The 18932-nt window shown below is 38.4% G+C and overlaps 1 protein-coding gene across 1 annotated transcript; it reads left to right on the top strand.

The window, feature by feature from the left end:
• The first annotated feature begins 363 nt into the window (after positions 1-363).
• On the top strand, positions 364-18600 carry ak7b (adenylate kinase 7b). Its single transcript, XM_036593404.1, is given in 19 exon segments — positions 364-454; positions 1460-1642; positions 1868-1976; positions 3680-3774; positions 5127-5237; positions 5979-6062; positions 6567-6655; positions 7354-7444; positions 7534-7608; positions 7788-7937; positions 10773-10901; positions 11024-11129; positions 12996-13124; positions 13218-13289; positions 13521-13718; positions 15195-15259; positions 15261-15416; positions 18127-18285; positions 18420-18600. Coding segments are annotated over 19 exon segments (2127 nt in total). The 5' UTR covers positions 364-367; the 3' UTR covers positions 18459-18600.
• The last annotated feature ends 332 nt before the right edge of the window (positions 18601-18932 follow it).

Below are 18932 nucleotides of genomic sequence, written 5' to 3'. Positions count from 1 at the left end.
AGTTTTATCGCTACACTTATCATTAATTATAGCTGTCAGTGTTTTACAGAAACGGGATTAAACGGCGAATCAGAGCAGAAATCAGCGCCTCCTCTGTGCTCCGCGGTGACGTCAGAGCGCAGGTTCCAGCCGCTGAGATGTGTAAAGACTCTCTCAGCCTCTCAGTGCAGAGCGCAGCTGTTTCTGTTCCTCGTCAGACTCGCTCCGATCTCCTTCCTTCTCTTTATTTATTTATTTATTTATTTATTTATTTATTTATTTAAATAATGCGGACCCGCACATTGTGGTCGTCGGAGACACGCGCCCCGCGTCCATAGGCCCTACGTCACCACGGAGCTCGTTACTAAGCAACCCAGTATCAACAGACATGGCGGGCGGAGAGGAGCGAGTCCGGCTCTCTAAACGGGTTTTCATCAACAATATTCACACCTACACATCAAAACACATCGCACAGGTGAGCCGCTCCTCACAGTTTACACTGTACCTCACACCCTCTTCATCCTCAGAGACGTTTACAGATTATTAAGGTCGATCTCATTAGACACAGAGACGAATACTGACCGCTGACCTCTGAATACTGAATACTGACTTCTCTAACGTTAACTTTAATTCTTCTAGCGTTAGTTAACTTCACTAACTTATCTAGTTAACTTCACTAACTCATCTAGTTAACTTCACTAACACATCTGGTTACACTAACATCTAGTTAACTTCACTAACACATCTGGTTAACTTCACTAACACATCTAGTTAACTTCACTAACTCATCTAGTTAACTTCACTAACTCATCTGGTTAACTTCACTAACACATCTAGTTAACTTCACTAACTCATCTAGTTAACTTCACTAACACATCTGGTTAACTTCACTAACTCATCTAGTTAACTTCACTAACACATCTGGTTAACTTCACTAACTCATCTGGTTAACTTCACTAACTCATCTAGTTAACTTCACTAACTCATCTGGTTAACTTCACTAACTCATCTAGTTAACTTCACTAACTCATCTGGTTAACTTCACTAACACAGCTGGTTAACTTCACTAACACATCTGGTTAACTTCACTAACTAATCTAGTTAATTTCACTAACACATCTGGTTAACTTCACTAACACATCTGGTTAACTTCACTAACTCATCTGGTTAACTTCACTAACTCATCTAGCTAGTTAACGTCTCTAACTCCTCTAGTTAACTTCACTAACTCGTCTAGTTAACTTCACTATCTCCTCTAGTTAACTTCACTAACTCCTCTAGTTAACTTCACTATCTCCTCTAGTTAACTTCACTAACTCCTCTAGTTAACTTCACTAACTCATCTGCTTAACTTCTGTTCTGTTCTTCACAATAAATCCTTTCTTCGCAAATTTACTTGAAGGAAGTAAAAGTAAATGTGCTGGTTACTATCCACCTCATGAGCTTTCTTTTTCTATTTTCTTTCTTTTTTTTTTTACAGTATTTAGATTCATGTGTTGTTGGAGCGTCCCTTATCGACAAGGCAGATCCAGACTCAGAGGAAGAGGAAACAGTACAAGATGAGCCAGCAAACAAATCCAAACAAGGAACTTTCCAGGTTGTTGGAACTACTTCAGCCAAATCAGAGGAGCAGAAACCCAGTTTTATTGCAGCAGAATATACAGTGAGTAAAGAATGCAGGCCTGAAGGTTATGCAGCTCCACTCACAAACAAATGAGTATAGACACGCGTCTGTGTGTCCATTTCAGGACAACATGTTCTGTGTTAATTGTTTTTAATGTTGTCTTAGCCAAGTGTTCCAGACTTAAAAGTGAGTGCATTTTGTTATTTTAGGTTATTTTCTTTGTATTTTAACTTAATTTTAATTTTTTAAATCTGTTTTTTGCAGAACTTAACACATGAAGAGCTTTTCCATCACCTGATGGAGTCTGATGTCATCATTTATAACATAACCGAGCATGCTGATCAGATAGAGGAAGCTTCTTGGGCAGTCTCAGGTATCTCTGACTATGTGTTTATTGCTCTGTTGGTTGTTTCAGTGGTTTTGTGGCTTAAAGGGGAATTCCACCAAAATATCTGATGTCCAAAAATGTCCAAAATGTAAACAAATTCAAAGTATTTCGAAATGAAATAGTTCAGTAAGTAGTGAACTTACACATCTTCTTTATCTCATTTTATATGTATTGGTGATAATGGTCAAATGATAAAAAAAATAATAATAATCTGAAAAAAATAAAAATAAGGCTTCTTTCATACTACTTTGCCATACATCACTCTGCATGTTTTGCCAAAACTTTATCTCAAAACTATGAAAACAGTGAGTGCGTTTACATGCACACAATAATCCGATCATAATCAGATTTCTGTAGTTATCTGATTATTCAAATGGTCATGTAAACAGCACACTCAGATTTCAGATGAGAGTAAGGTCTAGAAATCCAATTAAGAAATCTGATGAAGAGACCTGGATTTTAGCTCAGTAATCAGATTTCTCAGTGCATGTAAACTCTTACTCTGATTTCTTTCGGATTTCTCAGTCTGCACATGTGCAAAACAGTCAGCAATACCGGAAATAAGCAAGCAGCGTCGCCGCAAGACGCAGCAAAACGTTTGACAAATTCAAGGATTTAAATATTCTTCATCTTGTAGATGATGTGTGTTCATATTTTCAGTTAAAGTGGCACAATGTTTTTAAAAAAAGCCACAACATGAAGTTTGAGTTTTACGTTACGTTTATGTCACGTCTTCTTCTGTGAGTTTATTGGCTGGTTGCAAAGCAGAAATACAATTACTGTCTGACTCATGTAGACCCGGAGTTTCCCCATTATCTGATTACTCAAGTGCATGTAAACGCATTGATCGGATTACTGAAAAAATCGGATTTTCTGCAGTTATCAGATTATTAAGTACATGTAAACGCGCTCAATGTCTCAGGCATCAGACAGTGTATTCATAAACATTTTGAGTAATAACTTTCTGTGAAGGAGCATTTAGAGGCATCAACAGCTTTAAAAGACTTTGTTAACATCTTAACCATCGAATTCCCCTTTACAAGGTGTACAAGGAATTTCTCTTGGTGCAGGAGTCAACATAAAATGTAATCCAATAAAATCAACATCGAAAAAGATATACTGTGTATAAATGTAACATAGACAACAAACACAATACACAAACAATCTGCAAGATAAAGGAAGTGCAATGGGAGATACAGATACAACCAAATACTGAAATATGTACTGAGGTACATATATACAGTCTGATTTGAGCTGCAAAAATAAATATAAATGTAAATGTAAACATATATATTAAAAAAACAAACATATAGTGAAACAAGTTAATGTGCATTGACTACAGGAGGAAAGTGAGAGAGGCACTTGTTCAGAAGGATTATGGTATATACAGTAGTTATGTACAGTACAGTGTATGTAATACAGTGCATGTGCAGCAGTGTGCAGCAGATGTGAGGAGGCTCCTAGTTTAGGAGGATGATGTTTTGGGGAAAGAAGCTGTGGAGGTGGCGCTTAGTTTGAGTCTTAGGAGCTCTAACTTTCGTTCTCCACTGAAATGGAAACCGTTGGAAGAGAGAGTGACCGGGTATGTGAGGGGTCAGCCGTGATTTTTGCCCACCCTCTTCCTCATCCTAGATGAGTAAAGATCTTCGAGGGTGATTATTTTCTCTTTTGTCGATTGTCGTTTGTAGCTCTTCACAAGGAAATGGAGGCATTTTCTGGATCCAAGATGTTCGTCCTGATCTCGACGGTCATGACGTGGGCGCTGAGTAAGCCGCTTGATCCAGTAAGGACTGAACTGACCGTATTAACTTACTAAGCACACAGCTGTATTTACATGCAGAGACATTTATCCAAATTAACTAATTCCTGTCAAAGATTCTGAATAAAATATTTACATTTCCCTTAAACTTGGATGAAAATATCCATGATACATTTTGTCTCGTGTAAAACCCTGTATCCAAAAAAGTTGGGATGCTGTGCAAAATATAAATAAAAACAAAATGCAATGATGTGCAAATCATTTAAACACTATATTTAATTGTTAACGGCACAAAGACAACGTATCAAATGTTAAAACTGAGAAATTTTATTGTTTTTTGAAAAACATATGCCCATTTTGAATTTCATGAGATTTGTAGTTCTTGGGTGCCTCTCTGATGTAGTACCGACTGTCTCTGGTTCTACTCCGACCTGTATGCATCACCACAGCGCTGAAGAAACCACCAATAAAACACTAATAATCTCTTTAAGATTCCATAATGTAGTTATTTTAAAAACAGAAAAAACATAGTTATAGCAATAAAGGATGTTAATAACTACAGTTTTCATTATTGTCAAAAACTGAGATTTATATGAGACGCTGTCACGCTCTTAAATAGGTTTATAAGTGGTCACTACAGGGTGATTAAGTAGTGTAGTGGCTAATGCTGTGGCTTTGCAGACTGGCGACTGTGGTTCAAATCCATGCATAGACAGTAATGTTAGTGCTTTTGGCTGCCTTTGGAAAAGCTCTTAACACTATGTTTGGTTTAATCTGAAACAGGATTACCCTGTGTCTTGTAATAAAAGTAACTGCAACATACAATAAATTTAATTAAAGCTGTTCTATGTAAGATTTTTTGTTAAAATTGTTAAAAGAAGTATCATTACTGAATCAGGAAGGAAAAAAATACAGGCTAAAATGTGATGCAAGTCATCCTACAAAGCCTGAAATAGTAATTGAGGTCACACACACAGGCTCAGGAAGGTCCAGCTCGATGTTTAGGACTCAAATGCAAAACTCCTCATTATGCTGATGAAGATATGATGACAATAGTAGATAATTGACTTACATTCTCTTCAAATACTCTTTCAACACGCTCACAATTGTCAGATTCAGCCGCTCCTGGGGGTCTGAAACAAAACCCACGCTACAAAATGTTCTTCTGCAACTTAAATAGTGCAGCTTTAAGTTCAATTAGTGTCTAACAACCTTAGAGGATCCAGTGACATTTGGGTGAGGGTGGGGTCTGATCTGTTAGTCTGATTATTAAAGGATTAATAAGCTGTGTGTAAATCTTGCTACTGTAGCTTCTCTGTCAATCAGAAAACACATTACAGTCTTTACTGTGTACACTAAGCATGTTTTTATTTTAGGATGATCCAGAGATTCCTTTCACGGAGGAGGACTACAGGAGACGGAAAGCACATCCCAACTTTAACGATCATATCGCTTTGGAGAAGCTTGTGGTTAAACTGGGGAAAACTGTGAGCACTGCCTGCGTTTAGTGGGATGGGTGAATGGTTGTTCTCCTGGGCTGGGTTGCACTGGTTTTACACAGGTTTCTACTTTGTGTGTGAAGTCTTTACTAAGCCTTTACCACAAATCCTAGAAGAGAACGATGTGTACAAGTTAAACTGAATAAAACTAATTATCTATAGTCACCATCTGTTTATTCTGAGACAACCAAATATGCAATTTTTTTAAAATGATGGTTTCTGGCTGACCAACACAGCAGCAGCCTCAGTTTAGCCAGTAATGCAACTGCTGAGTCTCACTGAGCTGAGCTGTGTGTTTAGCTTCATGTTTGGATGATGATTAGAGCTGTAAGTAAAATCACAGTATGGTCCTTAGAATTTTCAGCTTAGTTACCAAAACGTCATGATTTTGGTCTTTGTGTGCTTTCTATGTGGTTTCTGATGGTTTCCTTAAAATGTACAGCTGCTTAGGGGGACATATAAAGGTTTAGTAACTACTAAGCTCAATGTTAAAGCTAGTTTGTGTGGTGCAACTCGTTTTGATTTAGTAATACATAAACCTGAACTTGGTAATATTTACGCCGCCACTAGCCTATGTTTGAACTTACGCACATCTGGTGCCACCGGCCACTGATGCTCTAATTCATATGCTTTCACACAATATACATTTTTTCCCAATCCAGTAGTCAGTAAGAACTGTTTCTAGTTTCTTTGTAGTTTGGTATTTACGGTATTTATCATGAATTTCAGAATCCGTCCCAGTTCTCTACATATGTTGTTGCCTCTGGACTGCAGTACGGAATGGAAGAGCAAGTGTTTCATTTCTTTTTCAAGGTAGCTTCTTCTTTCACACCTTATCAGTATGTAGATGATTGACTGTTTAATATGTAATGAAAAAAATAATTTCTTGTTTAATGTAGAATCTTTCATCCATAAAAATGCAGCCCAGATCACTTCACTGCAATAAAACAGTAAAATAAAAGAAACAGTAAATATATATGGTGTGTGAAAAAAAGAACTTTAAAAGAATATCTTGTCTGTGTAACAAAAGAAAGCAACTAGAAAGAGAAACAAAAATAAATAATTATAGTAAAATATCTCAGAATTTAACAGAACAATAGAAAAATACAGCTAATAATACACCAAACTACATATAAATGTTTGTAGCTGCTTTTAGAATATAAAAACATAATGTGTCTGATATGAATAAGTAAATATTTCCTGAAGGCTGCCTTATCAGTCTTTTTGTACTTCATATTTGGAATATTTAATAAACTAGCTCTTGTTACTGAATGCCTTTAATTGGTTATTGTACGTGTCTGTCTCTGTTCTCTGTAGACGTCCTGGCTGGGGGAGGTTCCGAGGGTGCCCGTGTTTGGAGAGGGTTCCAATATCATTCCTGCTATTCACATCAAGGATCTGGCCGGGTCGGTAGTGTTTGGAAGTTATTGATATATTCAAAGCCATTTTTAAAGCTGCACTATGTAAGATTTTTTTTTAACTAAAAGAAGCAGCATTGCTGAATCAGGAGATAAAAACAGGCTAAAATATGCAGCACAGCCTGAAATAATAATTTAAAAGTTATAAGTGTCATATTGGGAGTTTTTTGGACAACATCATACATCTTTACCTATAAACATCACATGCAAATGGCTCGATGTTTAGGTCTCAAATGCAAAATCAACCCTATACTGATGAACATGTGATGACAATAGTAGATAATTCACTCACATCCTTGGACGAAACATCCTTCACCAACCTTTGACTGAGTTCTCTTTGAATGCTCTTCCAACACACTCGCAATTATCAGGTTCATCCACTTGGGGAAGGAGTACAAAACACAACACGTTGAGGTTGCCAAATCCCCAAAACTTACACAGAAATTCTACAGAAATTCTAATCAGATCAAACTGTATAAATGAGAAATACAATATATTAAATTGTGTATAGAAATAAATACATATATGAGTACTGCATGCTCACAGGTCCTCTTGGGGGCTTGGGGGCACTAACTGATCGTTATTTGGCTTATAGCAAGAAACAGCCCTGAATCTTGTGGTGATGTGTTGGTGTTTTATGTGATTCACATGTATATTTACATAGGTTTTTGTCTGTTTCTCTAAAGTGTTGTCCAGAACATAATTGACCATAAGCCCAAACCTCAGTACTTTCTTGCTGTGGATGATTCAAAAAATACCATTGAGGACATCGTCCGGGTGGGTTTTCCTAATCAACATGTTAGAGATGTTTTTTTTCTTGCTTTTCTATCAGTGCTCTCAAGCCCTATTCTCTGTTTGTGCAATAGGCAGTAGCACTTTTTGGCCCAGGAAAAATCCAGAAATTTCCAAAGGAGGATGTTTATCTCACACAGGACTTGACAGTAAGTTTAATATCAATGTTATTCTGGAATATTAATTACAGTGCAAGTTGTACTACTTTGTGCCTTTTTGTGCATGTTAGAAGTTACTGTAGTTACTGGTCTGCACATGTTTTGATATCTATTAACAGGTATTAGCTTTTTGCTGACCGGCTTTCTAAGAATCTTTGTTTCTTTTTCAGCAAACAGACATTGATTCCTTATTTGTTGATCTTCGAATGGAGGCAGTTTTTCTGAAAGAGAATTTTAACATCCACTGGGTTTGTGAGAACGGCATTGTTGAAAACATTGAACGAGTCACCGAGGAATACAAGCTTACAAGAGGACTGCTGGTAGGTGAAGGTCAAACAGGTCAAACCTGCTAGTCTTTCACGTTAAACACGATCTACTATACCAGTCAAAAGTTTAGAAACACCTGATTGTATGTTAGAGACATTATGATCGAAAAGCTAAAACTGAAACTAAATTAAAACTAAACTAAAACTAGTAACGGTGGCACGGTGGGTAGCGCTGTTGCCTCACAGCAATAATGGCCTGGGTTCGATTCCCGGCCGGGCATCCAGGGTCGTTTCTGTGTGGAGTTTGCCTGTTCTCCCCGTGTCTGCGTGGGTTTCCTCCGGGTACTCCGGTTTCCTCCCACAGTCCAAAAACATGCAGTCAGGCTGATTGGACATGCTAAAATTGCCCCTAGGTGTGAGTGAGTGTGTGATTGTGTATGTCTGTCTGTCTGCCCTGCGATGGACTGGCGACCTGTCCAGGGTGTATCCTGCCTTCCGCCCAATGGCAGCTGGGATAGGCTCCAGCACCCCACCGCGACCCAGAAGGATAAGCGGTTTAGATGATGTATGTATGTATGTAAAACTAGTAACACACCTTTAAGACTAACTGGAACTAAAGTAAAAGCAAAACGAAAATAGAAAAAAATACTGCTGATGTGAATGATACGCTGTGAGTGATATGCTTCAAAGCATTGATGTGAATGATGAAATATACAGCAGCCAAAACTATTTCTTTGTAATAGGCATGTAATGGCATGAAAATGGTATTAGGATAATTATCTAAATTATCTATCCTTTTATAATAGTTTACATGTAATGTCAAGTAACAGACATGAAAGTGGATCCAAACGAAAGCTGACTTTATTACAGCCCGAGAGTAATACAAACAGTCCGAGGCAACCAAAACAAAGACGAAACTCAAAAATCAGAAAAAGCCAGTAGACAAGCAGAAGGTCAACGAACCTGAAAAAGAACGGTAAGTAATAAGGCTTCCAATTGCAGGGTATGATCTGGCATGACTTTGCAAAGACCCTAGCTGTAATACAAGCTATATATAGAGAGAGTAATGAGAAAACATGCTTTAGATGAGCAGCCAGCCATTAAAACTCAGGAGAGAGTGACCTCTGCAGGCGGTGAGGGGAATGTCCAGCCAAGAATGCGACAGAATAGTATTTTCAAGATGCTATACTGCAAAAAAAACAATAAAAGTTTTAAAAATGTGTTGAATGTCATAAAGATATGAGTGCCATTTTTTCAAAAGCAGCATGCATACACAGTATTTACTATAAAGCAGTATTTACTGTAATACTATATTATACTCTTGAAATTTGAGTATTTTCTCGCTGAGTTAAATATTACACAGCTCAAGTCACACAGACTTTGAACAAATTAAGCTTGTTGCAGATGTTTGAGTAAACTTTTTTTACTATATATGTTCCAGATATACAGTGAATCATTCACTCATTTCACCCTTAAAGCCCAATTCTTACTTAAGTAAGGTTAAGTTTAGTCTTCTTTCATGACTTTCGCTCATAAACACACAGTTTTGATGATGCAAGCGTACATACATTTGTAAGGCTAAGCATTTCTCCAAGTCTGGTCAGGTGTGAGTGTTCACCAGAAATCTCATGTAAAACGGCCACATGTTTGACTAAATAGGACTAACAGTGTTTCAAAGTGTCCATGATACATTTCAGTGCGTGTTTAATATCACAGCATATCGAATTGAGAATTCCGAGCACTTGTCTAGTCTGTGATTAAACGCTGGGTTGCAAAAGCTAAAAACTGTTCAACTTACTGAAAGCCAAGTGCATTTCACACCCCGCATTCAATTTACACCCCCTTAAACAGAGACACAGCTGAAGAAATAGCATACAGCATGTGTTACTGTATATTTTACTGGGCTCTTTAAACAATGTGTAGTAGTTGGTTTCATCTGCTGGCATTTCTCTTGAAGTTTCATTGGGTAATGAAGAGGCAGGTGACAGAAGACGGTAAAGTATCGCCCTCAAAAATCAGAGCGTAGCTGCATTTCTCGGCTGTATTTGAAAGATCTTTCAGATTGTAGAAAGCTGGTATTTCTGACTGAATTAATTCCATTAGAAACTATTTTTATGGTTTTGGTGTCTTCATTATTGTTGTAAACTGTGGAAAATATGAGAAAACAGACAAATTAAGTATTAAAAATGTTCTGTGAGCTGTGAGTAGGTATATTCAACCTTTGACTGGTAGTGCACGTGTGTAACAGTTACAGTGCTGCACTCTGAGACTCCGATTACACCTGTTCTCTTTATGCATCTTGAGTATCAGGATCATATCTGGATTAGGCTAAGCCACATAAAAGTTCATGTGTAAACGCACCCAAGACGCATTTAAAACAGATACAAATCTGATCACTCAAACCACTTCAGGGGGCGGACTGAGACGCATTTGAGCCACGTTATAGCAGCATAAACACATCCGTCTCTCCAAGACACATTCGGCAACCAAAACTCCTCCCAGTACTACCCAAACTCCTCCCTATGCAGTGCATTACTGGGCATGTGATCTGTGTCTCTGAGGAACATAATCATGCAAGACGCTCATGGTTGGGGACCAGATGAAATGAAATGCTTAATAGCAATAACAGACACTACTGTGCAAAGCAAACTGCAGACAAAGAGGCTGAATAGAAGTACAGTTGGTAACCGGTTGCCGCTTATTGAGTGGATTTGCATGTTCCGTCCCAGAGAGCAATCAGATTGCAGTCCGACTAACCAGAGACACATTTGACTACTAAGTGAAAATGCATGAGGCTAAAATCTTATCAGGATACAATCCAGATGCTAATCACATGAAGTGACCAGGTGTAAACAGGGTCTAACATCTGTTTTTTTCCTGTTTTTCCAGCCTGTCCGCATCTGTGTTCTGGGGCCTCCTGCTGTTGGCAAGAGCACTGTAGCTGAAAAGATATGCAAGCATTACAAACTGCACCATGTCAAACTCAAAGAGACCATCGCTGAGACCCTCGCTAACCTAGTATGCCACTATAATGCCACCTGTGACCTCATTTGACCTCACCCATTTAAACAAATTTAGCAAAAAAAAAAATTCTGTATGAATGTTTGATGGCTTTGTTGATTCAGTTTTTCGTGCCACAGGAGGCGTATGTCCGTGCAGATGAGGGCGATGATGAGAACGATGAATCATTAGCTGAAGCGCAGGAGTTTCTGGAGACCCTGAAAGAGAACATGGAGCAGAATGAAGGTAATAAAGAGATGTTTCCAGCGAATCCCGTATTCCTGCTCTCTTCATATAGATAGATATATTTTACACCTTAGGCAAATTAAAGGGAGACACTACAGGTGAATATGGTCATTTTTTTTTAAAAAACAATAGATCAATACATCTTCGCCAGCTGATTATTGACATTCATACAAGTATTTTTGAAATTGAAGTTTTCCAACAAGCTAAATTTAGTTATACCAGTGAGGTATAACTAAATCTAGCCTTATATATATATATATAACCATTTTACTTCAACCCACCCTGAATGACTAAGTTTACATCTCAACCACTGAATTATGAGAAGTTTGAAAAATTGGTGGAGTTCCCCTTTAACCAAGAGGCATTAAAATTGAGAGTGAGGTCATGTTAGTATTCACTCCCCACCACTCAGAAAGTAAGCGGGGTGTTTAGGACTACAGTAGGAGTGGAGTGAGGAGTGAACAAAAACAGTTCCAGGATTTTATTGACTGTATCCAGTGAAGATGGCAGATCATTTTATCTGTGTAGCACATGTGGAACCCCAAGGAGAACTCATGCAGGACCAGAGACACTGAAACAAACACAACATGCATTTCCCTTCTTGGGAGACTAGAGTGGAAAAAGCACTCTTTACTGGTCCACAAGGACGAAGCAGAATATAAACAACAATCAAAACAGTTCCAGCGTTGGCGTGCAGTCTAGTCTCTCTCTCCTTGCTAAGGAAAACAGTGGGTAATAAAAACACAACAGGGAAACAAGCTGATCATGATTGTTTGTTGATCCTGGCTGCAAGTAACTCATTAGGAATGACTGGGTGTGTTATATACACACTATATATTACATTTTGCTTGTATTTTATTTTTCCCCTGAGGTCCACTTATAGCATTTGTGTGATGTTATGTACTAAAAACAGTCATGATTTATTTTTACAAGGCCATTTTCCAACCTCTCTTAATCTCTTAGAATTGAACAGGCTGTTATACGTAAATGACCTCTGTTCTGATTGGCTGCCCTGTATCTCACTCATTCAAAAAAGCAGTCCAGGCTGAAACACTCCTTATAACTTCAGTATGTGTGGGCGGAGCTAAACAGCTGGCTGAATAGGTGAATATATGTACATGCAAAGGATTTTGTGACATCACAAAGACTAAAGTGGCTGTTTTTGCTTAGTTTCTACATATGGATTGTATGGACTGGACAGTGAATGGTACCAGTTGAAACAGTGTTTACACACTGTGCAGTAAATCTTAACCACTACTGTAATGACACTCACTGTGCACTTTAGGCTGTAAATACAGCTGCTATTCCTAGTTATGTTTATACTCATTGTGTTGTAACTCCCTCATACCACTCATACCACGCAATTTAGTACTTTAATTCCTACTCTCTCATACTGAAATCTTATGTCTGTTATTTATTATTTCCGCCTAATTTATGTCTGTTTTATTCATATTTTTATTTCTGGCTAGTATATGTAAGTTTATGTGCAATTATATGTCTTGCTCTATCTATCTATCTATCTATCTATCTATCTATCTATCTATCTATCTATCTATTTATCTATCTATCTATCTATCTGTCTGTCTGTCTGTCTGTCTGTCTGTCTGTCTGTCTGTCTAATTCATCCATCCATCCATCCATCCATCTCTCTATACTACATCAACCTCTGTTCTGTAAAAAAGCAATGGAGAGTTGGTTTTCCATGATATGGGCCCTTTAAAAGATCCAAGCTCCTGATTAAAGTTATGTACTGTCACTCTCAGAAGGTTTTAGGTAGTTGTTTTACAGATGTTCAAGATGGTTTTAAAACTAGAATCAAAACGACTGCAGACAACTTTACTAGATATGTGTCACTTCTCTATTCAGGCCGTTTGGATGACCAGTACATCATCCGCATCATGAAGGACAAACTGATGTCAAAGCCATGTAGAAATCAAGGCTTTGTTTTGGACGGCTTTCCAAAGACATATGAACAGGCTAAAGAGCTGTTTTCTGGTGAGGAAAAGAAGTCGTTCCTTTATTCATTCATTCATTCACTGATGTTAAATTCATTACAGTATTTTTAATAATGTGTATTATATTATGCAGTTGATGATGATGATGATGAAGTGGAAGACGTGAGGTCAAAAATCCCTCCACACAACAAAAAAATCATCCCAGGTCAGATGTTTTTGGAAAGTTTTGTTTATTGCTGATAGAAATGATTGGCGGAACTCAGGGACTTAGATAAATAATTGAAATGTCTTTTTGAAGTAAGGATTAGATAAACAGAAACAAAAACAAACACAGTAGATTTACTAAGAATTGTTTATCACTGCACTGCATGGCTGTTGATGGTGAAGTTGGGGAACTTGATCATCCTGACTGGTCCCTTTTTTTTTGTGTGTTTAGAGTTTGTCTTCTCTCTGGACGCCACTGATGCGTTCCTGAAGAAGCGCGTGTTGAACCTGCCCGAGAGCTTAGTGGAGGGGACGTCTTACTCCCAGGACAAGTTCCTGCATCGTCTGGTCAGCTTCAGAGAGAATAACTCAGAAGATGAAACTGTACTCAACTACTTTGATGAGCTTGAGATTCTCACTGAGCATATAGGTAGGACTGAATGACAAATGCCCAATGCTGCACACGCATATATACACAAATATACACCGATCTGGCATAACATTCTGACCACCTCCTTGTTTCTACGCTCATTGTCCATTTTATCAGCTCCACTTACTATATAGGTGCACTTTGTAGTTCTACAGTTACAGACTGTAGTCCATCTGTTTCTCTGCATACTTTGTTAGCCCCCTTTTACCCTGTTCTTCAGTGGTCAGGACCTCCATGGACCCTCACAGAGCAGGTACTATTTGGGCGGTGGATCATTCTCAGCACTGCAGTCACACTGATGCGGTGGTGGTGGGTGTGTTAGTGTGTGTTGTGCTGGTATGAATGGATCAGACACAGCAGTGCTGCTGGAGTTTTTAAACACTGTGTCCACTCACTGTCCACTCTATTAGACACTCCTACCTTGTCAGTCCACCTTGTAGATGTAAAGTCAGAGACGATAGCTCATCTGCTTCTTTCAAATATAGTCTTGTCAGGCTTGCTGCTGAATGCTGAGTGCTACTGATTTTTATTTAGCCTCTAAACAACAGAGCTATCATCTAAAAGACTAAACCTCCAACCATGCATGAATTTATGAGGTTTTTTTTTCCCCTTTTACGCAGTTAAATGGAAATTTCAACTCGTGCTGATACTCAAAATTAGTTGGAATGCACAACCCTAATTTATTCATATAGTGTAAATTTTAAAATGATTTTAATGCAGTGGTGAACTGTGCCAGTTAGAGTTAGGCCTACAGTTCGGGACATAAATGTTGAAACTCAGGCAACAATAAAGGAAAAACACCTCTACAGTTATGCTAATTTCTGCTGGCACCCCTATGAGATTCTAGTAGTATGTTAGCGCTAATCTAACCACAATTCTCAAGATTCTTGACCATTCTAGATTAAATCTGGACGCTTGAAGCTTGTAAAAGACATAATAGCATATATTTTACCATATAGCAGTTTCACAGTGACTTTTGCAGTAAAGAGTCCTGGCATATAGCTGATGTTGCTGTTTTCTACTGGTATTTACAGTCATTGATGTATCTAGAACTTCCAAAATGGTGGAAAAAAGTGTGATTTTTTTTTCTTACAGCATTGGCCCCACGCATTGGAGTGTGATTAGTCAGTTCCACTGTCCACTGTTAGTGGTTAATCTGACATGTTAGGCCTTCAGTCCAGCTCCTGAAGTCCTAACCAATGGAAGAACTCACTTGGCTTGATCTACATAGTGAGAACACAGAGAAAAAAAAAAATTGATTAGACAGTTTCTTGTCTTTCAAGAATTTAACTCTTTTTTTAACCAAAAATGTAACATTGAAATACAAGTATTACTACAACACCTACAGAGTGTACAATAAACATGATAACTTGAAGGCCTTGCGGGTTCCCCTCTGTTGTAATGACGTATTATTAGCATATTACTGGTAAGTATTCTAGTAATAGTACTATAATATAACTCTTTTTTTCACTCTAGAGATCACAAGTGATGATGACCTGGAGTATCTCCTGGTGATGGAAAAGGTCATTAAAAGTGTGGGATAAACCCAGAAACTATGGGCCGAGCTCAGAGGAGGTGGAGCAGGAGGAGCGGAGGCAGGCGGAGATCAGGCTCAGAGAGCAGGCAGCTCGGCAGGCTGAGATGGAGCGCAGGGAGGCTGAGGAGACCGCACAGAGAACACAGCGCTGGGAGGAATGGGTGAGCGCAGAGCTTTTTACGTAACAATGGGATATGATTAGAACAGTCGGGTTAACAGCAGGAATTAGTGTGGGGCGATGTCCACCTAACTGGCATATGATGATGTCTACAGGGAAACACTGCATGACAGTAAGTGCGTTTACATGCACTTAATAATCGAAAACTGCAGAAATTCAGATTTTGTCAGTAATCTGATCAACGCGTTTACCTGCACTTGAGTAATCAGATAATAGGGAAACTCCGGGTCTACATGAGTCAGGCAGTAATCAGATTTCTGCTTTGCAAATAGCCAATAAACTCGCAGAAGAAGACGTGATGTAAACGTAAAGTAAAACTCAAACTTCGTGCCGCTGCTTTTTTGTTTCTTAAACATCGAGTCACTTTACCTGAAAATATGAACATACATCATCTAGAAGATGGAGAATTTTTCAATTCTTCATTTTGTCAATCATGTATTTGGTTTCAACATCACTCGTTTTGCTGCGTCTCGTGGCAATACTGCTTGCTTATGTCCGATAACGTGGACTGTGTTCGCACATGCGCAGACTGAGAAATCTGAAAGAAATCAGAGTAAGAGTTTACATGCACTGAGAAATCTGATTACTGAGCTAAAATCCAGCTCTCTTTATCAGATTTCTTAATCAGATTTCCAGACCTTACTCTGATCTAAGAAATCGGAGTATGCTCTTTACATGACCACTTGAATAATCAGATAACTGCAGGAATCTGATTATGATCCGATATTGAGTGCATGTAAAGGCTCTCATTGATGGGGGGAGGGGGGGGAGGGGTAGGTGGTAGTGTTAGTCTTACAAAGGTGCTATAAATACTCATGATTCAGCGGCATCGATAGCGACGACATTTATCAGATCTCTGGGTAAGTAATGCGTTAGAAATATCGTTTTCTATGTTATAGCAGAGACACTGGGATTCTAGCAGGCAGAGCATGTGAGCGGCGCACAGTGGGAGCGGAGGGATGTCATTTTTGCTTGGAGCGCAGAGCAGCTTTTCACAAAGTCGGAGCGTCAGTGTTCTCGCTCGCTCCGAAATCGCTCCAGTATCACTTCGTCCCGCGACACAGACAGTCCTTTTTTTCCACACTGACTCCCTCTGTGTGACATGAGTTAGTCTAGTGTCGTCCACTTTGCTGTGAGAATGATAAAGAAGAGCATGTTAAAAGGACGTGCATTGTTTACCTTCAGCAGTTTTCCAGATTGGGCCGTCGCTTTCAGCCTATAACTTCTGAGCAAGGAACAGGGAAACAGAACCGCTTTGAGCGAGGACTGGAAATGTCTGCCGCTCCACTCCGCTCACATGGTCTGATAGCAGACAGAGTGCGCCCTGCTGTCAGTGAAGATGGGGAGGGGGGTGTGGCATCACCATGCTGGATCAACACTGTGATGTCTGTCAGCCTTTCGACGATGGGACGATGACATCGTCTATCGGCCCAACCCTACTGCTTACCCCAAATGAGGTCACTTAGCCAAGACGTGTTTGCTTTGTTAGATTGACCCTGGAGCTACCAGCAGCTAACAAGTAATAGAAGCTCATACCCCACCAATTAGCACTGTGCATAATGCAGCATCATCCCTTGCAAAAAAGAAGCATACTTTACATCAGCGTACATCAATAGTATACTTGAAGTATACAGAGAATACTAAAAGTATGTTTTAATTATATATATATATATATATATATATATATATATATATATATATATACATATATTAGTATATTTTAAATAACATTTTAATTACACTTCAATAAGCTGTAATCAATCAAATGTGTTCTGTACCGTACTGAAGCGTACTTTAAAAAAAAATATTACTTGTCATCATCTTATATCTTTTTTTTTAGGTACATTTTAAAGCAATAACTTTTAAAGTATGCTTTTACACACTTCAGTTACAATATAACTCAAACTAACTAGCAATCTGATGTAAGTACACTCAAGAATATACATTCAAAACATGTTTCATGTGTGGCGGAATTTATGTCTTAGCAATTGCTTCCCTTCATCGCAACATAAACTGTTCCAGTTTAGTGGAGAAAAGCACTTGTAGGCACAGGAGATGTATTTCCACACTATTTACATATAATTTAAGTGTATATAAGCTAAGTTTAGTTACTCCTAATAATCTGTTTGTGTGTACTGAGGTTTGTGCTTAATGATGCTTTTTATATTCTACTGCAGTATCACTAAAGGGACGGAAATGCTTTCCACAAATAAAACATGCATTTGACTACAATTTCAAGTCAATTCAATTGAAATATGCTTACGTTTCTAAAATGATACATTTAGCATGTGTTAAAGTATGTTTAACGTTTAAACATCAAAAAGTGTTTACTTTTCACATTGAAAATGTTTTGGTAAAGCACACATAACACAAGAGACCACATTTGTTTCAAACCAAGTCGGATTCTTAATCTAAATTTTTAATCTAAGGGTTTTCTGACACCACGAGACATCCTGTTATCCATAAAAATGGATTAAAACAACAGTAATATTGTAATAGTAAATGAAAACAATAGCAGCAGCCGTCAGGTCTGAATTTGATCTGTTTTGTCTGAACTACATTTGGGATAAAACTTTTTGCCAAAATACTGCTTTTTTCCATTGTACATCTCCGATTTAATGAGATGATCTTTAAAGTTTTTCTTCTAGTGATCGTTGGATTTTCTCTCATGCATGTATGCATGTTTTTCTCAGTCTCAGCGTCTGGATGAGGTGAAGAGGCAGGAGGATGAGCTGCTGGAGGATCATTCGGTTCCTCTGAGACATTACCTGATGAGGGACGTGATGCCCACCCTCACTCAGGGCCTGATCGAATGCTGCAGGATCCGCCCAGAAGATCCAGTGGACTTCCTCGTGAGTTTTTCTTCGTCCCTAACCTCGTTATCAGAGCAGTAGCATGTACAGTATTGAGGTAGAATGTATGATCTGTGTGGATTCAGCATGAAGGTGTTTCTTTCACCGAAATCTCACTCTCTTTTATGTTTCAGGCTGAATATTTGTTGAAAAACAATCCACAAGCGGAGTAAAACGCTGGCACCTCTGCATAAAAGATGAGTCTCAATACTGTTCATGTTCCTTTGAGATGTTTATTAAAGTCTTACAGCGGGATATAAAAGACGTTTTGTCAGTGACGGATAATAGATTTTAGTACTCCAGTCGGGTGTTCGTTTTATCCAGTGAGAACTGATTGTGAAGTTTCTCGTTTCTGACCTTGTTGTTTGTGTACCTGTGCATTTAAAAGCTTCGGAAACACAATAAAAGCCAGCTGCTAATTAAAAGTTCATTAATATAATGTACTTGGGAGTGCTTCGGAACTAGAAAAGTAGACATGTCATGGCATAATTGTTTTGATTTGCCCTGTGCTTTCAAAGGATAAATGTTACAAATGGCAGATAATTAAATGGCTCTATCATACTTTCATACACAACACGGAGTGCACATAATTAATTACGCTGGTAAACAAAATTATTCCATTTCTGCAACTACTGCAGTTCATTCAG

The sequence above is a fragment of the Colossoma macropomum genome, unplaced genomic scaffold (genome assembly GCF_904425465.1).
Source record: "Colossoma macropomum unplaced genomic scaffold, Colossoma_macropomum, whole genome shotgun sequence".
In the NCBI taxonomy this organism is placed as follows: domain Eukaryota; kingdom Metazoa; phylum Chordata; class Actinopteri; order Characiformes; family Serrasalmidae; genus Colossoma; species Colossoma macropomum.
This window is presented reverse-complemented; position numbering and strand designations above follow the sequence as displayed.